At 49.0% G+C, this 27,978-nt stretch overlaps 2 protein-coding genes across 2 annotated transcripts in view; one reads left to right on the top strand and one right to left on the bottom strand.

Moving 5' to 3' along the window:
• Nucleotides 1-27,978, bottom strand: part of LOC142579392 (GLIPR1-like protein 1) — a 59,042-nt gene that overhangs the window by 25,846 nt on the left and 5,218 nt on the right. The window contains exons 2-4 of the mRNA XM_075689525.1: nucleotides 8,963-9,253; nucleotides 4,718-4,808; nucleotides 1,544-1,725 (exon numbers count right to left, since the gene is read on the bottom strand). Coding sequence (XP_075545640.1) covers nucleotides 1,544-1,725; nucleotides 4,718-4,808; nucleotides 8,963-9,232 — 543 coding nt within the window. The 5' untranslated portion in view covers nucleotides 9,233-9,253. The remainder of the gene's footprint in view (nucleotides 1-1,543; nucleotides 1,726-4,717; nucleotides 4,809-8,962; nucleotides 9,254-27,978) is intronic.
• LOC142578243 (neprilysin-1-like) lies at nucleotides 24,651-27,965 on the top strand. Its single transcript, XM_075687644.1, has 2 exons — nucleotides 24,651-24,890; nucleotides 25,776-27,965. The coding sequence occupies exons 1-2, from the start codon at nucleotides 24,651-24,653 to the stop codon at nucleotides 27,963-27,965; spliced, it is 2,430 nt and encodes an 809-aa protein (XP_075543759.1).

The following is a 27,978-nucleotide window of genomic DNA, read 5'->3' on the forward strand; positions in this document are numbered from 1 at the left end:
AATTACAGCCTCCAGAGGGCATTGTATACATGCGACGCGGCGTGAATCTTGACAAGAGCTTCTCGGGTCGTCTTTCCTTGGTGCCAGACACCTGGCAAGTATTAACGCGATTGCGGTAAGAGCCCCGCGTTGCAGCAAATCCGGTGTCGGCGCCGTGCGTCACTTGGCGAATAATTCTGAACCACAACCACGCAGGCCCTTCACGTGGCTCGCATCTTGTCTTCATTCTTTACAAAGTTATTCCTCGGAATTTTTAAGATCGGCAGCTCATAAACAAGTATCATGAAACAAAACACCGACTGCGCATGCCTTTTATATTCTTTTTAATTTTTTGCGACACGGGGCCCTATAATGTAAAGCTATTCCAAACTTTTCTATTCCAATTCTGCAATCAGCCCACAGTGATTGGTCATAAACGTTTTTGGACCACCCCCACTTCACCTCTCTGTCACGCGACGTCGCGAAAACCGTGATCTGATATGACGTGTACACAATTATTATGCATAATTTGACCAAACAAAACGAAAATAGTTATTTCTGATTCGACGCCTTTTTATCATTAGCGCTCGGCTTTTGGTGAAAAGTTTACGGGCTGCACACACTTCACCTACCTCTCCCGCGACGTCAAAAACCGCAATAACGTCCCGCGTCAAAGTGACGCGCACGCGTTAAAGATCCATTATATACCGAACAAAACTGAATTTTCTTCAGAAAGCCGCAGGCTATCCCGTTCCGAAAGGAATACAAAGATGGCTGCCGCCGATCGCTCCGGCACTGGCTACTCGCCCCTGCCGGATAGCATGGGTTTATTTGCGTGTAGTAAAACTTTGTTTGGCCGTGTGACGTTTTCGAGAACTTTCGGCACGTTTACAACCTCGTTCTGCCAACTCTTCTTTGCTGAGGATTCGTTTTAGCGTCATCCTTAAGCTTCCGTTGCATGCCGCCGCGATTGTCGACGAGCCACCGCAAGCTAAGTAAGGGAAAGCGGACCAAGCGCAGACGCCGGCACCACCCTCTTCATCCGGTTATCGATATTCAGTGCAGTGCCTCGGCCCTATCGAATCCGTCTCCACTTGAGCGTGCTGCTCGCCTCTTGTCAGCCAATTAGATAAGACAAGCTGCTCAATGCAGGCAATGTCATTCGTTTTCAAGCGAACAAGAGTTAGCTCCTGTGAACGAGAGGTGCATTTGATTGGTTTGTTCAGACAACCCTGCGGGTGACCGCCCGATGCTTGCATCGGCGGTTACGCAAATTTGACGTCAGAAGATTGGAATAAACATATTGGAATAGTTTTACGTTATACGGCCCATCGCCACGTCTCAACCACGTGGTACTGGCGTTAGTTAATTAGCTAGCTAACTAACCAACACCGGCCACGACGGGACGTGGTTGAGACGCTAGCTCGCTAACTAGATAGCGGTTGAGCCAGCCAGCCAGCTAGCCAGCAGCAGGTGTGAGAAAGTCGAAGGAAGAGACAAAGAAAGCTTTGTTTTAAAAATAAAGTAAGCGTGCTGAATCAACAGCACCATTTTAGGTGCATACCTGTGCAAAGCTCTCCAATTGGCGGTCTGTTTGAGCCACATATTTGTCCACAGCAGTCGCTGGGATTTTCGAATGCTCTGCGAACCACTGGTCTAGAATGCCATCGGCAAATTTCATGATGTCAGCGTTATCTTCAGAGAGGTCGCCGGCGCCCACATTCTGATGCACCCCGGTTAACGATCCTGCACAATTGCGCAACGAAGCAGATGGAACAAATTGCATGTTTCAGTACATCAGCTTCTTCTCCGTTTTGACACGTTGAAAAACAAGCATAAAAATAATGGGCGACATACAGGAAAACACACGGGACCTACAGTTTCGGCTCTTTAAAGGTTTAACAGCGCGACTACTGGAACGAGAACACACAAAAAAAGCGCTCTTCCTTGTCTGTGTCCCTTTTTTCTTGTCTTACAGCGACGCTGTTTATGACTACGGTTCCGAAAAATTTTCATGTGTGCGAGCAAAAACTGTCATCAGCAGCAATGGCTTGTACCAGTGCTCGCGTGTTCGTCGTCGTCTTCTGCCACAGCTGACTTGTTGGCACCCGTCGGCGTAACCGCGTGAACGCGCTCGTGTCACTGTTCGCGCGTTCATCGTCGCGTTCTTCGACAGCTGGCTCCGATAGCGCTCATCAGGCCAGCGTTCCCATACTGCCACTCCCTCTGCGAAGCTGCTGACGGCACTGGCCCACTGACAGTCGGCGCGACGATTTCGGTCTCAAATTCTTTGCCTCAGTATATCGCGAAATGAAAACATTAATGTATACAACGAATGTGCATAACCAATGCATAAGACCAATGAATGCGAATGTGTAAGAATAGATGTGCGTGTACCTTTCGTCTCGATGCCCTTCGATTAAGACAATAAATGTGTTCGTACCTTTGTTCAAAATTCTGAGTCACCTCTTTATCGTGCACTACACAGCTTCACTAGTCAGCCACCTTCACAGGGTAGAATGGCTTATTAATTTATTTTGTTTTGTTTAAGGAAGTCATGCTGTTTTACCTTTAGTCATGCACGAGCAACTAGCCCAATGATTGCCGTTACTAAGTTTCTGCTGAATTTGAGACTTCATCCCAGTGACAAGTTTTTCTGAATCCAGAGACTTCATTTCATTTATTTCTGGTGAAGTTTCTGCTGCATTTCCCAGCCACAAGTTTTCTTTAATCCAGTTACTTCATTTCATTTTATTTGATTTATTTCTGAACTTGCCCAAGAACAGCTCTACGCCTTAGTAATGGTGTACTTGAGTTACGTATTCTTGAAAATTTAAATAGAAAGGACTTAAACGGATGATTTTTATTGATCCCGCGTTTGGGATTCATTCCTTAAAGAATGCAGGTGACAGAAATGAGCGTTTTCTAAGTACTACACACGTAGGATAAGGCATGTGCGCTGAACTACTGTCACTTGGCATGCCACCAAAAAGATTTCACCAAACAAGGCCACGAATCATGGTCCGCTTCTAGCACCGTAAACAAGAATAAACAACAAAGTTAGCTAAGAATTCCATAGCATTGTCACACATAACAGGAAAATTAAAAAAAAAGACAGGTTCCAGTAAAAGTGAATAACAAAAACGGGATCACAATAGTTTATGAAACAAACATACATCAGCAATACATACACAAGGTTAACAGAAGGATGTAAGTAACTAAAGGACGTAACCGAAAAGCGTGGACAAAACTGTTGTGTAAACACATCAGACAAGCAAGGTCACAGCCGTACCTCATATATTACAATCAGGTAGTATGCTTGAAACGATCATCAGCGCAGAAAAGGTGTTATTCGAAAGGCGTGACCGCAGTAAATTAAAAAAACAGACAACTTAGAGGCGTAAGAAAGCAGAACAAAAAGGTTTTTAAAGAGATGTGTGCAAAACATTCGGTAGCATTTACCTCACGATCCCTGTCGACGTTAATGCGATTAGCATTTCTGCAATGTATGCGTTCATGCAATGATACGAGGATGCCTTATGCAAGGTATCCCCGGTATGATTGCGAAGTGTTACTGTCGATGTCTGACCAAGATGAGGCCAAGCAAAAGCGAAAGCGTCGCAGTAAGACGCTAACAAGAGCCGAAGGTCGTCAGATTAAGAAGGGAAATGGTAAGGGGCCAGCCACACCGTGAAAAGTGTTAAGCGTTTGCGTGTTTCGGGGCTTCCAGGAGACGACTGTGGAGCATCGCCTGTCAGGGCTAGAGACACCTGTGAGTCTAGAGGCGCTATACTGGTCAGTGTGATGCCTTCGGGTAGGAATTCGGGAATCCGTCCAAAGGTCAGAATAGGAAGGCATGCCCGGTTCACAGAAACAGTACAACGGAGTGAGGGAGACCCACACGCCGCGCCAGAAAGTGTCTAGGGAAGGTCAGATCACGTGGTTACCGTGCCAAACAGGGGGCTCTGAGTTCAACGTGACATAGATCGCGGTCCCACATCGACATACGCATACTTAAAGACGGTACGAAGTAGAGGAACCATGCTCAAAACATTGTTCCAGATAGAATTTACAAATATCTGGAACACTGCTCGGGGTACAAGTGGTTATTTCACTGGAACACAGTTCCACGTATCTATTAAGTCATGGACATAACGTCATTTCATATTTTTGCAATCGTATGTGCGGCACCCCGTTCCATTCAGCCAAGTCGAAAATATTTGCACAAATGTTCTACTTCTGTAGGTGAGGCATAATTATGGGGTTTTACGTGCCAAAACCACTTTCTGATTATGAGGCACACCGTAGTGGAGGACTCCGGAAATTTGGACCACCTGGGGTTCCTTAACGTGCACCTAAATCTAAGTACCCGGCTGTTTTCGCATTTCGCATCCATAGAAATGCGGCCGCCATGGCCGGGATTCGATCCCGTGACCTCGTGCTCAGCAGCTCAACACCATAGTCACTAAGCAACCACGGTGGGCTAGGTGAGGCCTACGTGGAACATCATTAGGAGCGTGTGTACGGATCTCTTGAAATAGTCAGCTGCTCAAGCGTATAGGGCCACGAAAACACATCGGACATGAAATTCTGCCAGTGCCCTTACGCATAACGGCGAGAAATAGTGGCGCACAGCACCAACGGTAATATGCAGGTTTGAGGCAGCTCCATAATTAAGACGGCTACATTAGTAAAGAAATGAGTTAAGGAAACCTTCGCATTTCGACCGAAAACTCACCTGTGTTCAGCGTGGCTCCGGTTTCTTGTTTCGTAGGGTCGCACTTATCCGCGGTCTCCTGGGCCTTCTTTGCCAGTGCCTCGTCCCAATTCTGTAACATGGGAAGGGATAGACAGAGGTGTAAACTAGCGATTGGCAACATTGTATGAACAAAAATACAGTGTTGATTTAAAGGGAAGCTGAAAGCTTTTCCTGAAAAAATGAGTGAAGAGCAGTACGTCGTGGTATTCAACTCTCTGAATTCGAATATCGCATCGAAATTGAGCGAAAGAAAGCGCAAACATATTTTATTTCGACGAAAAGTGCAGCAGCAGACACGCCCAGCTCGCGCGCCTCGTTTTCGGCTGTGATTGGTCGGGCGCCTCATGACGTCAACAATGGTGTTCGTCCGGACAGACTGCTGCCGCTGCACACGAAGCACGGTTCAAGGTAGTTTGGTGCTGTTCTGCTGAGACGGCCACGGAAATTTCGAGTGCTTGCGTTTCTCTGAGGAGTTCGGCGTTAAGTCGAAACTCCACGAGAGCGATCTTGCGCGCGACGGTGACGGGCGACGGCTTCGAGCGACGAAACGGGCCGTCGCTTGAACAGATCGCTCGGTTTTGTCGCTCGATCGCTCGTTTCTAGAAATCTAGAACTCGTCGCTCGTCGCCAGGAAATTCTATGAGCGACTAGCCAATAGTGCGAAGCGAAACTGGATGTACATAACTCAAATACTACTGTTTGTCGCACGGAATGAGCAAACTACAGAATTTTACACGTGCAAAAATAAGAACCTAGTGCAAGACCTTCAGAAATATTTTATGCTCCTTCTTCAGTAAAATACATCAACTTAAATTGATAAAGCATGCGTCACGCTAGTTTCGGCGCGTATATTGCTGCCCTCATACCGGGAAGTCGTCGCTCGAAGCCGTCGCTCGCGTGGAGTTCGGCTTGCAGGCGACGAGTGAACACAACAGCCATCGCCTCACTTGTCGCGCTGTCACTGTCGCGTGCAAGATCACTTGTAAGGGGTTTATACTTTACTCCCTACACGTACGAGCCGAGTGCGAAGAGCCGGCCTCTCCAAGAAGCAAGAAATGCTGGTGCAAGCACCGCTTTCCACGCGAACGAAGGCGAAGTGTTAGCATCTCCTTGTGTTGGAAATGTTCTTTGGCGAGTATGTTTTTTGCTAAGCTGCATTCAGCGTTCCAGTGAGTACGTTTCCGGGCAAACAGCTGTAGTGTTATGTTCCTGCATGCCTCCTCGTAGAACGTAAGCGGTGATGCGATCTTCGGCATTTGTGCGCTGCCCCAAAGCTGTCGGCAATCTACACAGACGGTTTAAACGCGGGAAAAGTTTACCGGCTGTTGTAGCACGTGTAGTATCGAACCTTCATCAGCGCGCCATCCGAACGCTACTCGTAACCGGCGAATTCCGTCAGCTACGTGAGATGGGCGGTTTCTCTGTGTGTGCGAGAGAAGGGGGAGCGCAGCATCCTGGCGTGAGCAGGCTTTCCAACGCATGCAAACTTTACGCTTGCACTGCGTTATGGTAGCTGCATGCAGGCTGTTTCACAACACACGTGCGAATAGAAAATTCGCGGTGCTTGGCGATGAAACCCGCGTCCAGGGTGGAAGATAAACATGCGCCTTCCGTCCAGCGTGCTATCTTCTTTTTAGGAGAAACAAAAGCACGCATTATTAATAAGCTCCGGTAGTAATCGTCACGGAAGTGGTTAGAGCACAACACTGTTGTTCTTGAGCGCTTGAAGTTGTTTCGCTTCACAGCAGCCTCCCACTTAGATGAAAGCTTCTTGTCTTGCAGGAACTAATGGAACATCGAAACATCGTCGCGGCCGCTGGTGTTCGTGCAAGCGTAGGCTGCACAGAACGACGGCATGATCGGCCTACAAGTTCAATTGATGCTGCGCACGTCAACTACCACTCCTATATACACACAAACAAAGGAATGTAGGGTTGAGCCAAGCAGATTAGGACGGCACGCACGCAGAAATAAGCCCGGTCGGGCACGGTCGCGGACACTACGAAGGAGCGGAACACCAGTGTTGACGTCACTACGCCGCGGTTTCCGGTCTCCGCTCGCATCGTCAGCGTGAGCAGCAGCGCGCGGCGCTCGACGGGGGGCGGAGCTACAGCGCAATTTTAACCGACGATTGCGTCGCTCCTAAGTGAACAATCCCCCCCAAAATTTTACCTTTATGGTTTATAAGGTTCCCGCATCCGTATATGAGCGTCTTATTGAATTCGACAGACTCTTCAGCTTCCCTTTAACGGCGACAGCGAGAGAAATGCGTTATCATTACATTGCAGCTCATTGATATTCCGGATGCAGGATCTGAACCACTTTGACTATATATATTGTCACGTTGTAGTGAGGGTGAAAACACAGTAGCAAATACTGAATTCCGAAACTAACTCTTTATCAGGCAAACCTGTGCTCAAATAAGTCGCAGTTTCGCCCAAAAGGTGAAGCATCGATTGCGAAAGCAATTGGTGGTTAATTACATTCGTAGTAAATTAGTAGTCAAATTAGTTAAATTAGTGGCAAATTAGAAGTTAATTAGCAGACAGTAGTAGACGCGAGCGAATTGACCTTCGTGCTGCGTATCGCTTAAACGCAGACAGCGGCGAGAAAGCACCACGCACAAAGGTATGGGCCGTCTGCAGATCGCTTTCAGGATGCTACAAAGTACGCAAAGTACGCAGTTGCTGACGGAGTAGAAGCCTCCCCGCTTTCCTCCGTTTCGCGTGGGAGATTGAGCCGCGATCGTCAGTTACCCTTGCGCCTGGTCGCGAAATACGCAATTGCTGCCGCAGCCCATCGCCCAACCGCCTCCCTACCTTCCATGACTCACAGCCTATCGCGTGACGGAAGACGGCGCGTCGCGCTGCCTCCCCACTTTCCTCCATTTCTTGCAGGAGATTGAGCCGCGATCGTCAGTTACCCTTGCGCTCGGTCGCGAAATACGCAGTTGCTGCCGGAGCTCATCGCCATCCCCTTCCTATTTCCATGCCTCACAGCCTTTAGCGCAACGGAAGACGGCGCGTTTGCTCTCCGCTTTCCTCCCTCGCATGCGCCAGACTGAGCCGTGATCGTCGGCTACCCTCGCGTGCTTTCACTCGCACATACAGCATACGGCGCGCGGCAACGGTGTTCTCGCCCTTGGACTTTATACGGAGCATCACGGCGATGGTGGCGGCAAAAGTACGCCTGGAGTATCCACATAATTTCTACCGTAATAAAAAGAGGCTACACTCGGAGCACAACCATAGTGGCGAGCACAGTCGACGATCGTCAGAATCTCATCTGCGGCTCTAGCGCGTCGGCTCTCATACCTGACTCGTCGAACGTTCCAGCGTAATCACTGGTGCCCGCGGAGTGCCTTCCAGAAAGTACTACAGATTTCGTGTCGTGCATACAATCTCATTTCATATATATATATATATATATATACACATATATATATATATATAGCGCCGTGCAAGAAAGCCGGCACCCGGCGTCTGTTCCAGTCTAAAGTCCCATTGGCTGCGATGCCATGCCACGAGCGCGCCTCAATTGAGCGGAGCAGGCGAAGCGTAACAGCAGCGCACCAGGTGTGTAAGGCAAGAGGGCATCGCTGCTACGCTACGTCGCCCTCACTCTCGCTCTCGAAAGCCTGTGTTTGGGCTTGTTCCTAAACAACGCAAGCTCTCGCCTGTTTTCTAACTGTGCCTTGGTAAAGCCAGATCAGAACGCGACAAGCGTATCAAAGCGCTCCCGTGCCCTCGAAGAGAATAACTCGATGGACCGCTCAGCGGCGTTCAACGGGACAATATTGCTTTAGCGTTCACAACTTATAAAAATTGCTTAGGTGTCCTCGAATTCTTACAGAAGCAACTGTTTAACAGTATCGGTTAAAAGTTAATCAGTATAATGCATAATTACTTGTCTAATTCCAACCTCCAGTCATTCTCAATATGTACGCCTCTTTCGCAAATGTTGTCCAGGCAAAGTAGCTTAATTATGGCGCCTTTTCTATGTTTTAAAGGAATTTCGAACGCCCGTTTCTTTTTTAAATTCCTTATCACCTTGCAGGGCATCAAACAGGACGTCCACCTGGTCAACCTACTGGCCTTTCCTTGTTTCCTTCCCTCTCTCACGAACGTATTTTCTCAGATGCCCAGGGTATTCAGCACAGGCGTTAATAGACTACACGAGAGAATGCATTCGGGACCCAGCCGCAAGAGGGGTAGCCGGACTCACCAGTTTCCTCATGTTGGTTGCCTTCGGTAATGTTCCCGCGCCCTTGGCCACCTTCGACCGGAGTTCGTTGTGCTTCTTGACCAGCCCGTCCCGGTCAGTTTGGGCGATAACGGCCGGAAGCACACTACCGCAGGCGTGGGCACCTTGCTTCATGAACGCAGCCAGCATGCTCCTTAGAACGGACGGCCCATCGTCTTCGGCGCCGACGCCGCTCCCCAACGTCGCCAGGAAAACGAGAAACAGCGACGAGGCCAGTCGGGCGAACGCCATGGCTGATGCTTCTTCTTCTTCCTGCAGATGCACGCGACTTTAGCACGGGATGGTTGATCCTTCCTCGTGCTTACATCGTCGTCGCCTCCTCCTTCAAAAGAGCTCGACGAATGAGGAGTAGAATTGAAATCATACCAACGCCCAACGATCCAAGACGAAATCAAAAGGGACGCATGACACAAAGAAAGATTTCTCTCAGCGTGTGGCAGACGGCGGTGAGGAGACGGGGGCCGTCTCTTTTTCTGTCAACTTCTTTTCTTTAGAAGGGGGGGGGGGGGCATTTCCGCTCCTGACACAGTGCGGTGGCAGCATAGTACATCAGAGCGACGATCGTCATCATAAACCCACTGAAAATGGGCATTGAGACAAATCTGAGCGGTCAGCCCCAATCGAAAAATTCTGACCTGCAACTCAGCAATGGGAAATGGAGATGAGGGCGGTGAAAAGAAAAAGAGAGAAAGTGCTCATAAGGACGAAAATGGTGGCAAACAAGCTTTAACACAGAAGGCCCTTAAAAGACTCAAACTGAGAACACTCTCCTAAAAGAATATTATAAGTGGTCTTATAACAACACGCTGACGACAAGGCTTGGCCAAGCCCCAGTAGCAGCTTATCGTGGGTAGATGCTGTTAAGCACCCGCTGTTAGCAGTTGTTAGGTGGACAGGGTTTCGGCGACCTTCGTAAGCGCGTGCTTGAAGCTCGAAGCAGATTGACCATAATTTATTTCATTTATAATTGCATTTATTATACCCTCAAGACCCCAAGGTATTACTGAGGTGGGGTGGGGTAAAAAATGTTATAAAACAAACAAAACAGAGAAGGCAGCAAAAGACGTAGTCGTAGACATGTAAGCCCGAGGCAATGGTGTCGATTATGGACGTACGAAATTGTGCGTGGTGTTCAATAGCAATCAACCTGACGGGAAGGTGGCTCCATTCTTGGCACGTCCTCATGACAAGCTCTAGTCAGACACTGCAAAACTCTAACTTTGTGATGATGATCAATGCGAGGAGATATGTAGGTTGGGGATTAAATAACATTATCGCGCAGATGTTAAATATGGAAGTATATTTTATGAAAAAGAGCTGGCAATTGCATTTGCGACGAGCAGAAAGCGGTGGAAGTTGCAGGATGTTTTTCATAGAAGTTACGCTTGCCGTACGGTTATAATTGCGTAAGATGAAACGCGAGGCATTATTTTGAACACGTTCGAGAGACTGGATTAGTGTCCCAGCATATGGGTCCCAAACTGATAAAGCGTATTCCATTTTACTTCTAATTAGCGTCTTGTACAAAATTAACTTTAATTATGACGGAGCGGAAGAGAAGTTTCGACGGATATAAGCTAACATGTGATTACTATTATTGATAAGGCTGTCGATGTGTAAAGACCAGGAAAAAGTAGAAGTTAAATGGGCACTTAGGTATCTGTAAGATGTAACCGCTTCCATGGCAGTATTATTAAGATAATAGGTCGGAAGAAGAAGTTCACGGCGGGTTACACGCATGATTTTGCACTTAGATGGGTTTAGTTTCATTAACCACAAGTCGCACCACTTACAGACAGCGTTAATGTTGTTTTGCAGAATGTTAGTACCGGCGGTGTCAGAAATTTCACGAAGAATAACGTAATCGTTGGCAAAGAGATAAATGTTAGAAGAAATTTCATTGGGTAAGTCATTAAAGTAAATTAAGAAGAAGGAGAGGGCCTAGCACTGATCCTTGAGGAACGCCAGATTCAACAGGGCTAAATGAAGAGAAGTGGTTATTAAATGCAACGAACTGTGATCGATTAAGAAGGAAGTGCTCTAACCATGGAAACAGATTAGGATCAAGGTTTGGGTTACTAAGCTTAAATATAAGTAGTTTGTGACATACCTTGTCGAAAGTCTTTGCAAAGTCGAAGAAACCCCCCCCCCCCCCCCCAGTCTGCGCATAAACCTTTATCAAGAATAAGTTGAAGATCGTGAGTGAACGAAAGCACTTGTACTTCACAGGACAAACTATTGCGGAAACCGTGCTGTGCGCGTGTGAAGAATGAGTTATCGTCTAAGTGCTTAATTAAATGAGAGAACAAGATATATTCGACTACTTTACCAAGAATGCTAGTGAGGGTAATGGGGCTGTACGTTACGAGGTGAGCATTTGTTGCCGGACTTGTGAAGTGGAACTACCCTCCCAATTTTCCAGTCTGCAAGGAGCTGATAGGTGTCCAAAGATTGCTGGAATATATTTTAAAGTATTAGAAATGAGTGGACAGAAGTGTTTTTCAAGAACATTGCGGTAACCAGGTGCGGGCCAGTGCTTGACGACACCTTAAGATTTTTAAATACATTTTCTACCGCAAGTGGCCCGGAGAGCGTTCGGCAGGGTCGACGAGATGACGCAAAAACAAAAAGAAGTTTAATACATCGTTACAGGTGATCGTTGCGCTCCAAGCCGATAAGTACAAAAACGTTCAGCGTGTGTGTTCCTGCCCGCATGGGCAGCGAAGATCTGTCTGTGTCGTCTCGCTAGCCTTCTTATACCCTCCACCATCCAGACAACCTCATTCTCTCTTGTTCCTTGTCAGCACACTGGTCAGCCCACACAGAGAAATACGGAGGAAAACCACTCCCTCACGTAAAGGGTTTGAACGTAGATCATGTCATGTCAACACACAGCTCAGCCCACACAGAGGAATTCGGAGAGAAACAACTGCCTGCCGTAGAGGTGGCGGACGTAGGAGAGAGTAGGGTTTGCACTGGTGCATAACCAGTTTGCACTGGTGCATAATGTTGACGAGCTTGGCGATTAGGCACGTCGTGTCGCAGGCACTTGGCATCCGTTTCATTCATCGCCGCACACAGCGAACCGCAACAGACTTCCCCGCCGCCGAAGGAGATCCCGATGGGCAGGGGACGACATCCGCTGGCCCGCGAGATGACACATGTGGGTGCTTGTGGTCGTCGTCGGTTGTCGCACAGCTCTCTGGGGCACGAAACACTGTGGGCGTTTTGCCACGTCGCTCAACGCCTCAGTCCGAGTCTAGACACCTCAGAAGGGTCTGCAACACTTTCTAGTTCATAGTACGCACCGGCAGAACTATACTAAGACTCAGCCACTCAGCCAACAAGCGCGAGACAACATCTCTCTAAGCTCCACCAGGCTTATTTCCCACTCAAAAGTGACAGTTTTACGGAACTTCCGCAACATTAAATACATACATGAACTTGTTATGCGCTTCATAAGACATGACTAAGCCGAACTGCTTTAACGAAAATTAGATCTTTCCAATCCTACGTCAGGCAAAATAACACGAGTTTTCGGAGTCGTTTGAAACTGATTCTTGATCTGGGGAATTCGACGTAAGCCATCGGCATTACCTCTGACAGTCCCCTTTTTATGGCGCATTGCAAAAGAATATTGCTGCAAAGAGAGACTCCAGCGCACTAGGAGACGCCCATTTTCGGAAGACGTTGTCCGCAACCATTTCAGAGGACAATGACCTGTTTCGATGACGAATCTCGAGCCCGCAAGATATCAAGACAATTTTTGAACAGCCCATACGAGACATATGTGCACTCTTTCTCAGTTGCGCCGTATGCCTGTTCTCGATTAGTGAGGTTCCGACTTGCGTAAAGGATGGAGTGTTCCTCGTCGCTCTCTCCCTTTTGGCATAGTACGACGTACATGCCTCGCTCACTCGCATCGCACTGAACCACAAATCCCCTCGTGTAGTACGGCGATAGCACGGGCTAACTTGTCAGCAAGATGACATGACATGACAAGAACTTTATTTGAGTCCTGAGGGACTGAGATCTTGGGGAGCCAAAACCGAGGGTTCCCGAAGATCAAGTCGGTGGCTCCGCCCACGATGGGACCGGGAGATCAAGTCCCGCCGCCATGTCGTGGACCCCCTGGACAGCCTGGAGTTGAATGTGGAGGTTCCTGCTCTTGAAAGATTCCTGCCATTGTTCTTTCGGGATAGGTGGAGAGGCGTTAAGGGCTGTGCACAGCCAGAGCAAGTGGTAAAAAGGGCATGAGTCATGACCACATTTGAGGCACGACTGTGAGTGTTCAGGATCTATCTTGTTAAGGGACCAAGGAGTGGAATACGAACGGGTTTGCTGGAGTCTGAGCGTGGTAGCCTGACGTTTGTTCAATTTGCGGTGAGGAGGTCGAAATGTCCTCCTGTCTAGTCGATAATGGGAAACAATTTCGTGGAAAGTACATAATGGATCTTTTTGGATGTTGACCTCGTTCCAAGCCTGGCTACCCGCGTCAGCGTGGTGCGTGACATCACGCGCTTTCCGGAGGGCCTGCTCGTTCGGTTTACATTCACGCGGGTTAATTGAGCTATATAGATGGGCTCGGAACCACGAGATTTGGTATCCTCACTCGCTGCTCTCCCTAGTCCTTTGAAGTGCTTTAATCACAATACTGTTCACCAGTTCAGATATGAGGGCAAACGAGAAGGATCTAACCGCCGTGCGCGAGCCCGAGAAGACGCTAGCGGGAACTTTTGAGGTGTGAAAAGGCAGAGCGATCGCCGCTTCCTCCGCCACATGGGCAAACTTCGTATAAACAGAGGCTGCATTGACCAGGTTGCCTCCCCCCCGCGCCTACCACCGAGACAGCGAACTTATTCCCACTGTCATATCTGGCAGCATCGACAAAGAGGGCTTCTAGTTTCTGCTGATTGATCTTTTTAAGGATGGATTTGGCTCTCGTGAATTTTCTACCCTCGTTATAGACTGGGTGGATGTTTCGCGGGACCGGGTCAACCATGATGCGAGTTCTGGTTTCCCGGGTCAAGCTAACTTTGGTCGCCGGTTCATGTCTGGGTTGGATTCCCGCTTCTTCTAAAATCTTAATCCCTGGCTTAGTGGATGAAAGCCTCATCGTCTGAGCCGCTGTGTGAGCTTCTATTAGGTCATCGATGGTGTTATGGAGTCCTAGCTTCAGCAGCTTCTCAGTGCTTGTGGACTGCGGAAGGTCGAGCACGCGCTTGAGGCCGGTTCTGATTAGGGAGTCGAGCTTGGCCTTTTTCGCTTTACCCCAATTAAGGTATGGCGCGGTGTAGATGACATGACTCAGTAAGAACGCCTGATAAGCTCTGCGCAAATTGTCCTCTTTGAGACCGCCTCTTCGATTTGAGACGCGGGCTACAAGTCTTAGGACATTACTAGCCTGTCCAGCGAGCCTGTTGAGGGCCGTCGAGTTACAGCCCTTGGCATCAATGAGGAGACCTATTATATTGACCGAGTTCTTCCTCGGTATGGGATGCCCATTTTTAGCTCGAATTTCTATCGGCAGAGTTTCCAGAGGCGCAAGATTTCTGACCCCCTGTCTGAACTGGCGGTATAACAGTAGCTCTGATTTAGCGGGGGAGAGTTCAAGGCCCGTGTTTGAAAGAAAATCTTCGGTAGCCTCCAACGCGCTTTGTAACGAGTGTTCGAGCATGGCTAGCGATCCGCCCGGCGCCCAGATCGTAATATCGTCCGCATAAATGGCGTGCGTTCGGGATTGCAGCGAGGCGAGTGGAGATTTTGTGCATGGCTATATTAAATAAGAGTGGGGAGAAAGCCGAGCCCTGCGGGCTGCCGCAGGTGCCTAGTTCATAGGGTCCTCCAGGGACCATGCCTAGTCGGAGGTGTGCCTTGCGATCCGCGAGGAAAGATCTGGTGTAATCATGAAAGCGCTGGCCCAGGTTGAGAGACGAAATCTCTGTCAGAATGTGTTTATGCGCGACCCTGTCGAAGGCCTTGGAGAGGTCCAGTGCGAGGATCCCTCTCACGTCGCGAGTAGGGTTATCAAAGATTGCTTTCTTAAGCAAAAGCATAGCGTCCTGTGTGAACAACGCCTGTCTAAAGCCGATTAGGTTGTGTCTAAAGAGCTCCTTGTTTTCAATATGTTCAGTGATCCTGTTATGTATCGCGTGCTCCGCAACCTTGGCGATGCATGATATAAGGGAAATAGGCCGCAGATTATTTATGTGTGGGATAAGCAAGACAATTTCTTTTTTTCGTCCCATGAGGTTGCTCTATAACTCAGTTTTTTGAAGAGCATCAGTTAGAGCGCTAGCTAGTTGAGGATATGTAGGGGTGTAACGCTGATAGCACACGGAGACCCCTAAGAATGATCGTATATCGGTTTTTGTGCGAAGCTGCAGGAACTCTCGTATCGCAGCCACCATTAGTTCAAAGGGACAGCGACTACCCTGTCCGATTACGTGACCGAGGTAGATCCCTACTGCTTGCACCATCTGGCATTTTGGTGCTATGGCGATTAAGCCTGCTTCACACAATCCGGCCAACACTGTCCTGAGATGTTGCATATGCTCCAACCAGGATGCACAATATATCGCGACATCATCTAAGTAGGGCAAGGCGAACTCTTCCTATCCTCGCAACACTTTGTCAATAAAGCTTGAAAAACAGTACGGTGCGCTTTTCAAACCGAAGCTTAGGACCTTAGAGCGGAACGTTCCCAACGGAGATATGAAGGCGGAATATCTGCTAGCCCGCTCTGTGAGCGGCACCTACCCGTAGCCTCGAACTAGATCAGGGTAGAAATGAATGAGGTGCTACGAACTTTCTCGATGCGGACTTCGATGATTGGTATAGGATAAATCTGATCGCTAATAATCGCGTTTAGCCTGCGGTAAGCTGCGCAAGGACGCGGATCCTTGCCCGGCACCTCAACTAAGATCAAAGGCGAGGTGTGATCGTTCTTGCAACGCTTGATCACACCTAGAGCAATTTTTTCTTCACTGCAGCGTCCATAATCTCACTGTGGCGCAGTGACACTTGAAAAGCCTTCGAACGTACTGGCTCAGAAGAAAGCTCGATTTCGTGTGTAAGAACCGGTGTCTTTTGTGGCCTATTTACAAATAAGTCCTGAAATTCTTGCGGGATTTTCTACAACTCTGTCATTTGTTCAGGCTCCAGCTGCGGTTTAGAGACTAGTTCCCTAATTAGTTGTTCCCTAGCCTCTCCGTTAGTTATTGCCACGAGCCCCGGAAGCTATACCGGAATCTCTTCGGGAACGTTTATACCACGCGTAGAACTGCTTCCCGTTACCTTTAAAGCTTGAGCAAATTACACTGATAAACTTGCTGTATCTTCCACTTTCCAGGCAGGCCTATAACGTAGTTCCTGACAGACGGTTTCTGAACCACGTTTGCGGGGCCATCCCCCTGTACCTCGAGCTTATTTTATTGCGATGGTCGCAAAATCATTACTTTAGTGCTGACTTCAAGTAGACAGGTCCTGGCTGTCCGGTCGTAATACACCTTGGACCTATGCAGGGGTTTAGACATGGCCTCTTCTGACAACTTCTGCGCCTTCCTTAAGCGTTTTAATAGCTTAAGTACGTACTCGACCACAACTGGGTGTTCCCCGCGTTCTTCCCATGATTCGTTGAGCATGCTCAGCGGCGATCGCAGCGGGCGGCCCCATGCGAGCTCTGCTGGCGAAAAAGCGATTGCTTCACGTGGCGCAGCCCACAACGCAAACATGTCAACAGGCAAGCACCGCTCCCAGTTCGTTTTCTTTTCGAAGCATAATGCCCTTAACGTGCACTTCCTAATCGCGTGTAGCTTCTCTACGGAATTAGTCTGCGGATGGTACAGGGATCTATGAATGAGCCTTGATACGAGCCTAAAGATGAGCTTAAAATGAGCCTTAGAATGAGCCCAGAAAGGTTATGGTTAGGGCACTGGTAAACACGGTGCCTCAGTCGGACTGTACTTCGGCGGGAAAACCAACTCGTGCGAATATCAACACGAGCGCATTAACTATTTGTACCCAACTAAGTTCTTTAGCCGGAACCGCTTCGCTGAACTTAGTAGCAGGGCATATCGCTGTCAAAATATGACGGTATCCCGAAGTTGTTACTGCAAGTGGGACTACTGTGTCGACGGCAAGCCGCTGAAAGGGCTCAGTGATGATCGGCACTATCCTCATCGACGATTTTGCTTTTCACCTGGCTTCCCCGCGCGCTGGCATATGTCGCAAGTCCTTACAAATTGCTCTGCGTCGCGGAAACAACCTGGCCACTAATACTGCTGTAATAGTCGATCCTTGGTTTTCTTGGCACCTAAGCGACCCGCCCAAGATCTTCCATGCGACAAGCGCAAAAGATCCTGTCGATAAGCCTGGTGCACGACCAGCTGGTCAAATGTGACACCGCTGCGACCTACATACTTGCGGAACTGTACGTCGCCTCTCTCATAGAAAATTCCCGTTTCCTGCATCTCATCGGCCGGGCGGACAGTCTCAATTGTGAGGAATTCGGTATCCCTGAGACCACAGAACACCTGTTGTGCATCTGCCTGCGATTCCGCGTACAAAGAAAATCCCTGACAGACATATTGTTAAAATTTTTCGATGGATAATTAACTGAAGAGGTTCTATTGGGACTTACGCCTGATCCTCATCATCAGCCTGATAAGTTGAAGGCGCTCAAGAAATTTTTGTATGAGAGCGGACTGGACAAGAGACCTTGAAGAGTTTCGGGCGTGTAAGATTTCGACCACCATGTTCATCCTCATAATCATCGTCTTCGCTATTCTTTCTTTCTACACCCTTTCGCCTTCCTCCACCACCGATTAGCAGGTCAGAACATTGATTCAGGCCGACCTCTCACCTTTTCTCTCATAATAAATACTTGTCTCTTTCACGTTTACGTTGCTTCCGATGTTCCGCAGGCTGAGCTCCTTGCTTTGCTTGGACTTCAATGCTGAACTGTCTACCTCTAACAGACGCTGTAGGTTTTCCGACGTAGGCGCTACAAACAAATCTGGTGACTGCTCTTCCGATAACTCGGCTGCTGCCACTACCTGGACTTTTGTCTGCGTGGATCCAAACTCCTGCGCTTCCAACGCGGAGTCATTCTCGGTCTCTGCTTCCTGCGGTTCTGAACAGCCATCCACCTAAGTTAGTGCCGTTTCCGCGACTTCTTTTGCAGTATATCACAAGCTTTCGATGTCGTTAGTGTCATCACGCTAGCCTCCCCAAACATTAGCCCTTTCTCACGCAGAATCTGATCCGACGTATTTGAGAACAGGTAAGGGTTCTGCGGCGAAAGCGTAGGCGATACGGCAGCTTTAGAACCTTTAATAGATACCTTTGCGACCGGAAGGCATGCACTGTTAGCTTCTACAGCTTGTTTAATCCAGGCTCATCAACCGCGAACATCTCAGGTTCCATATAAGAGCTGTGAACCACGTCCACATAGCTGCGGAGTCGCGCAGTACGCGACGTGGCTTCCCGTTTACGTCAAGGTCGCGCATGTACGCTTCGGTTACTTTCATGTTCTGGTCATTGCAACCGATCGATAAAAACACCACCTTTGCCTTGTTACGTCGCGCAGCAATGTATTCTGGTTCGTGACAGTTATATCAAAGAATTGGTTTCCTCACTTCCAATTTCTTTACTTCAGGGTTTCCTTCCGTCCCTGAAGTATTCCGTTTTGAGGTACCTCAATCAAAGGCTTGTCCTTTCTTTTTTCGTGCCCTTGCTTCGGCCTGCCGTGGCTGAAATTGGGATCGCCTTTTCGACCGTTGCTGATTTTGCGAAATCGACGTGTTATATATTCCTCGGCTAGTTCAGCGGCTCTGGCGATCGTGCTAACTTCTTCGTGCTAACCCCAGGTTCTCAGGTAACTGGATATAAAATTGTGCAAGTGCAAAGCACTAAACAACCTTCGCGTGATCACCGTAACGTTTTAGTTCCTCGAGCCATTCCTCCACGCTTGACGTAAGCTTATGTAGAAACTTTGTATAGGACTCATTCCTATATCCTTTTCCATTTCGCGGAAGGTCCGCTGAAACGCTTCCGCTGACAACCTATGCTTCCTCAGCAAACTGGACTTTACCTTATCATTATCCTCAGCTTCCTCTCTGGTTAAGCGAGCAATTACGTCTGTTGCCTCGCCCGGTAACAGTGTGAGCAGACGCTGCGCCCACGATTCGCGGGAGAACTCTTGCTTCTCGCACGTCCTCTCGAAGCTCACCAAAAACGAACCACTGTCCTGCCCGAGCTTAAAGGGCCGCATTAGCTCTGTCATGTTTAATGATACGCGCTCTCCGGCACTGTTTCCTTCGCTGTTGTGCCCTGCTGCTCAAGGGCGTTAGATTTCAAGCTCGAGTCGCTCAATTCAAGTACGTCTTTACGTTCCCGTTCTTCACGTTCTTTTTGTTCTTTGCGTCCCCGTTCTTCACACTCTTCTGCCTGACTTTTTGCAGTCTCACTCACTCTGATTATCTCCAGGCATCACATAAGCACATCATCCTCAGTTTATAGAGCAAAAACAGCATCACTCAACTGTGGTTTTCGGAGTGCGTTAGCGACATCTAGTTGCAACTACTTCACGACCGGAATCATTACGGAATCAGGGTGTAGACGAGCCGTATGTAAAAATACTGAAAGATATCTATAGCGGCTCCACAGCCACCGTAGTCCTCCATAAAGCAAGCAACAAAATCCCAATAAAGAAAGGCGTCACGCAGGGAGATACGATATCTCCAATGCTATTCACAGCGTGTTTACAGGAAGTATTCAGAGACCTGGATTGGGAAGAATTGGGGATAAAAGTTAATGGAGAATACCTTAGTAACTTGCGATTCGCTGATGATATTGCCTTGCTTAGTAACTCAGGGGACCAATTGCAATGCATGCTCACTGACCTGGAGAGGCAAAGCAGAAGAGTGGTTCTAAAAATTAATCTGCAGAAAACTAAAGTAATGCTTAACAGTCTCGGAAGAGAACAGCAATTTACAATAGGCAGCGAGGCACTGGAAGTCGTAAGGGAATACATCTACTTAGGGCAGGTAGTGACGGCGGATCCGGATCATGAGACGGAAATAATCAGAAGAATAAGAATGGGCTGGGGTGCGTTTGGCAGGCATTCTCAGATCATGAACAGCAGGTTGCCATTATCCCTCAAGAGAAAAGTATATAATAGCTGTGTCTTACCAGTACTCACCTACGGGGCAGAAACCTGGAGGCTTACGAAAAGGGTTCTACTCAAATTGAGCACGATGCAACGAGCTATGGAAAGAAGAATCATAGGTGTAACGTTAAGGAATAAGAAAAGAGCAGAATGGGTGAGGGAACATGCACGAGTTAATGACATCTTAGTTGAAATTAAGAAAAAGAAATGGGCATGGGCAGGACATGTAATGAGGAGGGAAGATAACCGATGGTCATTAAGGGTTACGGACTGGATCCCAAGGGAAGGGAAGCGTAGCAGGGGGCGGTAGAAAGTTAGGTGGGCGGATGAGATTAAGAAGTTTGCAGGCATGGCATGGCCACAATTAGTACATGACCGGGGTTGTTGGAGAAGTATGGGAGAGGCCTTTTCCCTGCAGTGGGCGTAACCAGGCTGATGATGATGATGATGACTTCACGACCTCCAACAACTCCGTTTTACGCAATAAGTTCAAATTCGTGGCGGTTTTCAGTGCTTCTCTCTCTACTGTGCCCAACTATTTTGCGGCAACCTAGCTATGCGACAACAATAGCTCTAATTATCCGTTTTGTTCTAACCCTTCAACAAAACTTGTAAAACTCAGCAGAGAAAGACCCACACCCACCTTGCAGCCAAGAATCCGGCGTAGACCATCAAAAACGCTGCATTCAGTTGTGACTTGGTAGACGAGGCTCGTAGATAACCGCCGTGGTTGCTTAGTGGCTATGGTGCTGGCCTGCTAAGAACGAGGTCGCGGGATCGAATCCCGGCCACGGCGGCCACGTTTCGACGGGGGCGAATGCGAAAACACCCGTGTAGTTAGATTTACGGGCACGTTAAAGACCCCAAAACGGTTCCGGAGTACCTCACTACGGTGTTCCTTATAATCAGATCGTGGTTTGGAAAGTAAAACCCCTTAATTTCTTTCTTTCGGCTCGTAGGTCCATATCCCACCGCTGCCCCCAGTTGTTACGGGGACAAGGTTTTAGCGACCTTGAACAGCGTCTGCATGGAGCTCGAAGCAGATTGATCATCGAAGAGGGTTCGGCAGGGAAGACGACATGACGTAAGAACAAATAACAGAAGTTTAATACATTGTTACGGGTGAGCGGTGCGCTCTAAGCATATAACTACAAAAACATTCAGCGTGCGTGCTACTGCACGCATAGGAAGAGATTTGTCTTTGTCGTCTCGCTGGCCTTCTTATATCCTCCACCATCGGGCCAACCTCATTTTCTCTTGTTCCCTGGTTGAAGGCCTTGTCTGCATACTGGTCCGCCCACACAGGGAAATACGGAGAAAAGCCACTCCCTGGCGTAAAGGGGATGAGTATAGGTCCCGTGGAATCAACAGAGGAACCGCAGAGGAATTCGTAGAGAAACCACTTCCTGGCGTAGAGAGGGTGAACGTAGGACAAAGGAGAGTAGAATTTGCACTGGTGCATATTCCCGTAGCACATATCCGACGGAGAGGTCTTTTCATGTTGGTGAGCGTGACGATTAGGCACGTCGTGTCTCAGGCACTTGGCATCCGTTCCATTCATCGCTGCAAACAGCCAACCGTAACAATGCACAAGACCTATTTCGTAGTCTTGGGTATATCTCCGTCTTCGCAAGCAAAGTGAGCTGTCTGCACGGCGAATCGAGCCCGTGATGACAAGCCGTGTCGACGGCTTGTCAGGGAGGGTTGTGTCGAGGGGCCGTGCTGGTTCTCGGCCGAAAAGAAGGGAGAATGGGGAACAACCGGCTGTGTCGTGGCGCGAGGAATTATAAGCAAATGTGACAAATGGTAGAGCGAGGTCCCAGTAGGGTGGTCTGAAGAGACATATTTCGCGAGCATGTCAGTGAGAGTGCGACTGAAGCGCTCCGTGAGGCCATTTGTTTGCGGATGGTATGGTAGCTCTAGTGTAAGGCGGGCCGAGGAGGTGGGGTAAAGACGGAAGGAAAGATAGGGAGATCAACTAGAATCACGTCCAGTTTGCTACCCTACGCGGGGGAGAGGGTTGAGGGATTAAAAGACACAAAGGATAGGGAGGAAGCAAGGTAATGTCAATGCAAAGACGTGCGGTTGTCTATCACATCACGCCTACAATCGGTCACTGAGGCCAGTCGATTTTACGAGCCGTGACAATGCCCGTTATAACACCTGACGCAAAGTGCTTCAGAGAGGGTTACAGATTAAACAACAGATTAAACAATAGACAATTTCACTGGACAAAGGAACTTGGAACGTGGCCGCACGCGTCCCAGCTGAGGTCGACGCTTCCAAATGCCTTCCTGATACAATGGGCATTGCTACAATTCATCATCATCATCAGAAGCAGCAGCAACGTCTACCTAATTGACGCCATGGGAGTTAGTGTAGCGCAACCGGTTTTCCGAGAACGCGAACTGCAGGAGTCACGAGCGGGGAGCGCCCCACCGAACGCCATTTGCTCGCAGAAAGTCGCAACGGCGCGCACCGGTGTTGTCCTGAAGCCCACGCTGGAGCTGGCAAAGTTTTTGCATGCGACAAATGGTGCTCCGGACAGGCAACTGTTCGGAAAAGAAGGACCATCCAATGATAAACGGAACAAAGAAATGATAGGCGCATAGTTAAGGAGGCATGAAGAGAGCAGTGTGGGAGTAGTTGGCGAATTGAGCTAACCGATCTTCTATGAGACCAAGAGTACGAAATGCAGTTGGGAATGCCGCCGTAAGGCGGCATTCTAACTGCATTTAACTGCATCTAACTGCGACGGGACAAATCTAAGCGGTGCAGTGAAATTAGGAAAATTACAGGCATGGGATAATGTCAGCTGGCACAAGGCAGCGGGGTAATTGATAGCTAGATGACTCCTTCATTCGCAATGAACATAAGATAGGCCGTCGAGGATGACACTATCGCATTGAAATTATAGAGCTAATTTTGTTTCATTATTTTACTCTCGTCTCGTTCTTTTCTCCAACAATCGCACTATCCTTGGCCTGTTCCTCATATTCAGCGCAATGTTGTAATTTCATCATCACCATCACTTCCACCATGCGAAAAATGAGAGCACATTAAGTTGCAGTTGTTTTCAGATTGTGCTACACATAAGTGTCCCTGTCATGCTATCCTTTGCAGCTTCGGAGTTGTACCATGAGCCACGGGCATGCTATATATATATATTAATTAATAAAGTATGAAGTCATAAAGATTATTTATGGACAGCTGATAACTTCGTTTGTTTCACAGCTCAACAACATACTATTCTTGCTTTCAGGCATTTTCAGGTAATTTTTTTTCTCTCAGAATAAATTATTTGCTTGCGTTTCCCTCTAGAGCCATACATAGTAATCCCCATTATCATCTCGCGCTTTTGCCCTAGTGTTGTAAGAACAGTCGAAGAAGAAGACGAGCGTATGCCTGGGCAAGACTGACTTTCCAGCCAGCAACTGCAGGTAATTCAAGATAAGTCGTCTCAAGGCACAGGCACAGATGGAAAGACAAGGGGTCAAATTATCAATGGCGAAAATTGGGCGGTGGAGGTCTGTCAGCTTTTGATTATTTGTATGCACAATCCGCGTGACTTCATCTGCACCTTCTGTTAACTCGGGTAAAATCGTCGAGCGATTTAACGGATCGTCAGGGTTGTTTATCAGTGACAGTAATGCGTGATATGTCATGTTTTTGGCATGTGCGAACGTAATAACATTGGGACTTTCTTATAAAGATCTGTTTAGCTATAGCCTACCATGCTTTGTCTTGGCAACTAAATTTGGCAGCTAATCTCGCGCATACACTGTTATGCGTTAATTTACTGCTATGAGCCAGAAGAATATGCCGATCCAAGGAACTTGAATATTAGCATATTTACAACCGTATGAGGTGAACGGTAAATAAAACCGGAGAACGCTTGGGGGAATTTAAGTGTTATGTTTTAATGCTAAACTAAACTAGACCAGAAACCTTTCCACAGAAGGGAACCGAAGACCCAACCTATACGGCGGATGACCTCGATGATAGAAACAAACAAAGTGAGTCCCTCCGACGCTCATTTACACTCTCAGCGCTAATCTTGTACGCATACATAAATATCCAAGAACGTATACACGGCAGCACAGTCACTACCGTAGCAACGCGCTCGGGTAATGCACAAGGGATGCGGCAAAGTGCCTCCTCGTCTACTAACTGACTCCTTATTTGTTATTTCCATCCGTATTCCTTATTTATTCACGTTTCAATACAAGCATAAGAATTATTTCCCACTGTGCATTCTCCGGCTTCGCTGTCTGTTTCCGTCCCGCACTAATTTATTGCGCACTTTACCAACAAGGACGGAACTCGCTTTTGAAGGACGGGACCCTCACCGCTTCGTTCGTTGTCAAAGCTCAACGTCTGCGCTCTGTCAGCAGGTTCGTCATCGGATTCGCAAGGTTTGTCGTTCTCGTTGATAACACCAAGCTTTGCGTAACTCGCCCGTCTAATTCCAGATCCTCCATGACCAGCCGCTCGCAATACAAGCCTCCGTTCGAGGAGGACACATCGAGAGCCGCTCCGCACCCACCGGTGCTCTCCAAGAGGGCTGCCTCCGTGAGCAATGCACCGGGCGGCGGGTACACTGATACTGCTGCAGTGGCAGGGGCTGCCGCCGGGATCAAGGGACGTCAGCGATCGTTGAGAGGCGTCGAAGGCGAGCGACGAGACCTGGCCTTTGGAACAAATGTCGCCGAACTGCAGGTAAAGCGATACTGCGCTTGAACGGAACGTGGAGAGACTATGACCGCGCAGTTCAGCTACGCGCGGAGCCGGGTTCACTTCCCCGCCTTCGGATGACCACAGTAGCGTCAACAGGCGCGGTGGGCACCGCTCGCAGATTGTGACGCGAGCGTGTAACTGCGTGAGTTGGCACGGGGCGCGCTCTTTCTCTCGCCGTAATTACAGCGAGGCTGTTCAAGAGAGTCCCGCAGCCGACTTCGTGGTGCCAGAGACGCAACCTGCGTCGGAGCCCCGAATTCACATTAAAACATGATTGAGAGTTATGCGACCGTAACATTGCCCTCAACAGGCAACTGTATTGCTTTGCTGGGTTTAACTTAGCCAGTAGCTCGTACATTGCTAAAATTATTTTTTTTTCTCACGTCGCGTTTCCCCGTCTCCAAGTTGCAAGTTAACTGGATGAAGTCAGTGTCCTGCACCGCCTAGCATTAAGCGTAAATCCGAAACTATGATGCAGCTTAGCGGATAGTATTTTCTCCTTTACGCTCGAAAGCAATTGCTTGCGTTTGACCCCTAATGGCGCTGGTCGGGGCTTCAACGTGTGGTATACTGTTGGATTTTTACTATATTTCCTTGGATTTGAGTCCCAAAGGCGCGGACAATCGCTGGACTGTACGTTTAGGCTCTTTAGCCATGCTCACACAATGACGCGAAGAACTTCATGTATGAAACAGCACTGTGGAGTTCGAACTTATATGCTGTGCGCCTTCCGTTTATTAAGTAAATCTGCCTTCGCACTAAGCTGTAGATAAGACAGGCTAGTATATAGTTACGTTATACTCTTGAACCGGTAGACTTATCAGCGAACTGAGAGATCGCTATTGTTCCGCGCATTCCATCTTCCAGGGTATCTGTACCGATGGAGACAGGCAGAGCATTGTCGGAGACGAATTGCAGAGGCACGACGGTACCACGTCTCTGCAGCGTCTCGCGCAGCGCAGCCCCGGCCGGACCTGCTTGGTCTTCACGTCGGGCCTGATTGTCCTCGGCGTCGTACTGGCCGCACTGTCTCTGGCAATGTTCACTAGGAAGGCGTCCAGGAGCCGGGACGACAGCGCTCACCGTTTAGAAGTCCGGGACTCCTCCTCGATACAAGTGGCGCCTTGCGGCAGAGAGGCCTGCCGCCGCATGGGGTCGCTGCTCAAGGAAGCCCTCGACATGAGAAACGATCCTTGCGACGATTTCCACGCGTACGTGTGCGGCTCGTGGCCAACAAAGCACCCGGGTCAGAGCGTGGCGCAAGCCCTCACCTCTGCTTTCTTGAGCAACGTCTCGAGACGAGCCAAAGCCGTGCGCATTCCATACGCGCTGGAAACTAGAAAACAGACCGCCGTGCAGAAAGCCGCGAGGCATCTTGTCGCGTGCGACGACATTGTCGCGGAGTGGGACGACCAGTCGGCGTACGTGGCAGATGTCCTGGCAGAAGGCGGCGTCGCATGGCCGGACGAATGTGCCGACGCGAACGCTTCCACCGAGTCGGATGTCCTGGAGAGCATTGTCTACATGTCTCGGGTCGTCAACATACCGGTGCTCTTAGAAGTGACCGTGGAGAGCGGTCCCAAGCAATGGGTCGTCATTAGAAGACCGGAGAACGTGGCCTCGCTTCTGGCGGGAAGCACAAGGCGCATTAAAGACATGACGTTTGAGAACTACGAAGATTATTTTCGAGCTGTGTACGAGGGTTTCTCACGGCGCAAAAATACTTCGGACTTTCGAGAAAAAGCCAGCAAAATGTCACGCTTGGAAACCACGCTGATGTTTTTCGTGAAAGCTTTGCTCCCTGCTCATCACACGAGAACTGAAGATGGCACAATGTTCACCGACCTAGCGGGTATTCAGAGCCTGGCGCCGGCTATTTCGAAAGAGCGCTGGCTGAAAGCGTTTCGTGCTGTTATGAATGGCTCCTACAATGACCATGTCCCGGTCGTCGTTCACGATCACCGTTATTCTCGGGCCGTGTTCGCCCTGCACAAGGAGCTCGGTGAGAGCGATTTTGCGGAACTCTACGGCTGGCTATGCATCCAAGTGCTCGTGCCATTCACCAGCAGGCGCATCATAGCCGCATCGATAAGTCCTGGTTCTCAAGACGTCGTTCTGGAAACTCACCGGACGCGCTGCTTTGCCAACAGCGACCGCATCTTTCACTACGCGCTCGAGTACCCGTATCTGGACGACGTCATTACCGTCGACGTGAGGGAGGACGTTGGCAAGCTGATGCAGCGAATCGGCCGATCTTTCGTCGACGTTCTTTCCCGCGCGAGATCTCCCACCCTTGCAAACAACTGCACGAGTGACGCCCTCGAGAGGTCAGCAGCAGCCTACACAGGCCTTTTCAGGCGAACGAGGCCTGAGTATTTTGAAGACGCCTACGAGAGCTATCCTGACATGACGCTCAGCGCTGTAACGAACTGGATAAGAACGGCGCCATACGTGTCCGCACTTGATGAAAGGTACGAATACGACAGCTTCGGAGACGACAGTGGCGAGAGTCTCGATAGTGCTTGGAGACTGGACGTGGAAGCCAGTTACCTGGACTCACCATGGTATGCAGTGGATGCCCCCAGTGCAATCAAGATCGCTGGGATTGGCTCCAGAATTGTCGGAAGACTGCTCTCAGAACTCGTTCTGAACAAACGAGCATGTGAGAGGGCGGTTCTCACCGAAACTGAAGTTATGTGGCGTTGTATGTCAGACACCTTGAAGGAGCAGCCCCTGGATGCTGGCGACATCAAGATGGATGTTGTGTCGGCAATGCTGACGCGTTCTATTCTCTGGGAGACTTTCAGAAGACAGACTAGACACGGGATGAACGAGACCATACTAGAGGATTATCCCGAAATGTCTGAATCGGCGCTGTTCTTCGTCTTCGGCTGCATATGGTCGTGTGGAGAAGACCGTGATGCGGCGAAGACACGCTGCAACCTGCCTCTTAGGTATGACGTGAACTTTGCCGAGACATTTTCGTGTGCTACAGGCTCGCCCATGAGGCCTGAAGTTCAATGCCCTCATGCCTTCTCGGCGACCGCATTGGGCTAATTAAAATCAAGTA

This window comes from Dermacentor variabilis, chromosome 4 (assembly GCF_050947875.1).
Source record: "Dermacentor variabilis isolate Ectoservices chromosome 4, ASM5094787v1, whole genome shotgun sequence".
Lineage (NCBI taxonomy): Eukaryota > Metazoa > Arthropoda > Arachnida > Ixodida > Ixodidae > Dermacentor > Dermacentor variabilis.

Bases quoted from the DNA above. Each gene is read 5' to 3' on its own strand.
- LOC142578243 (XM_075687644.1), top strand. From the start codon at position 24,651: ATGACCAGCCGCTCGCAATACAAGCCTCCGTTCGAGGAGGACACATCG. The intron at 24,891-25,775 runs GTAAAGCGATAC...TCCATCTTCCAG, and splicing joins CAAATGTCGCCGAACTGCAG to GGTATCTGTACCGATGGAGA.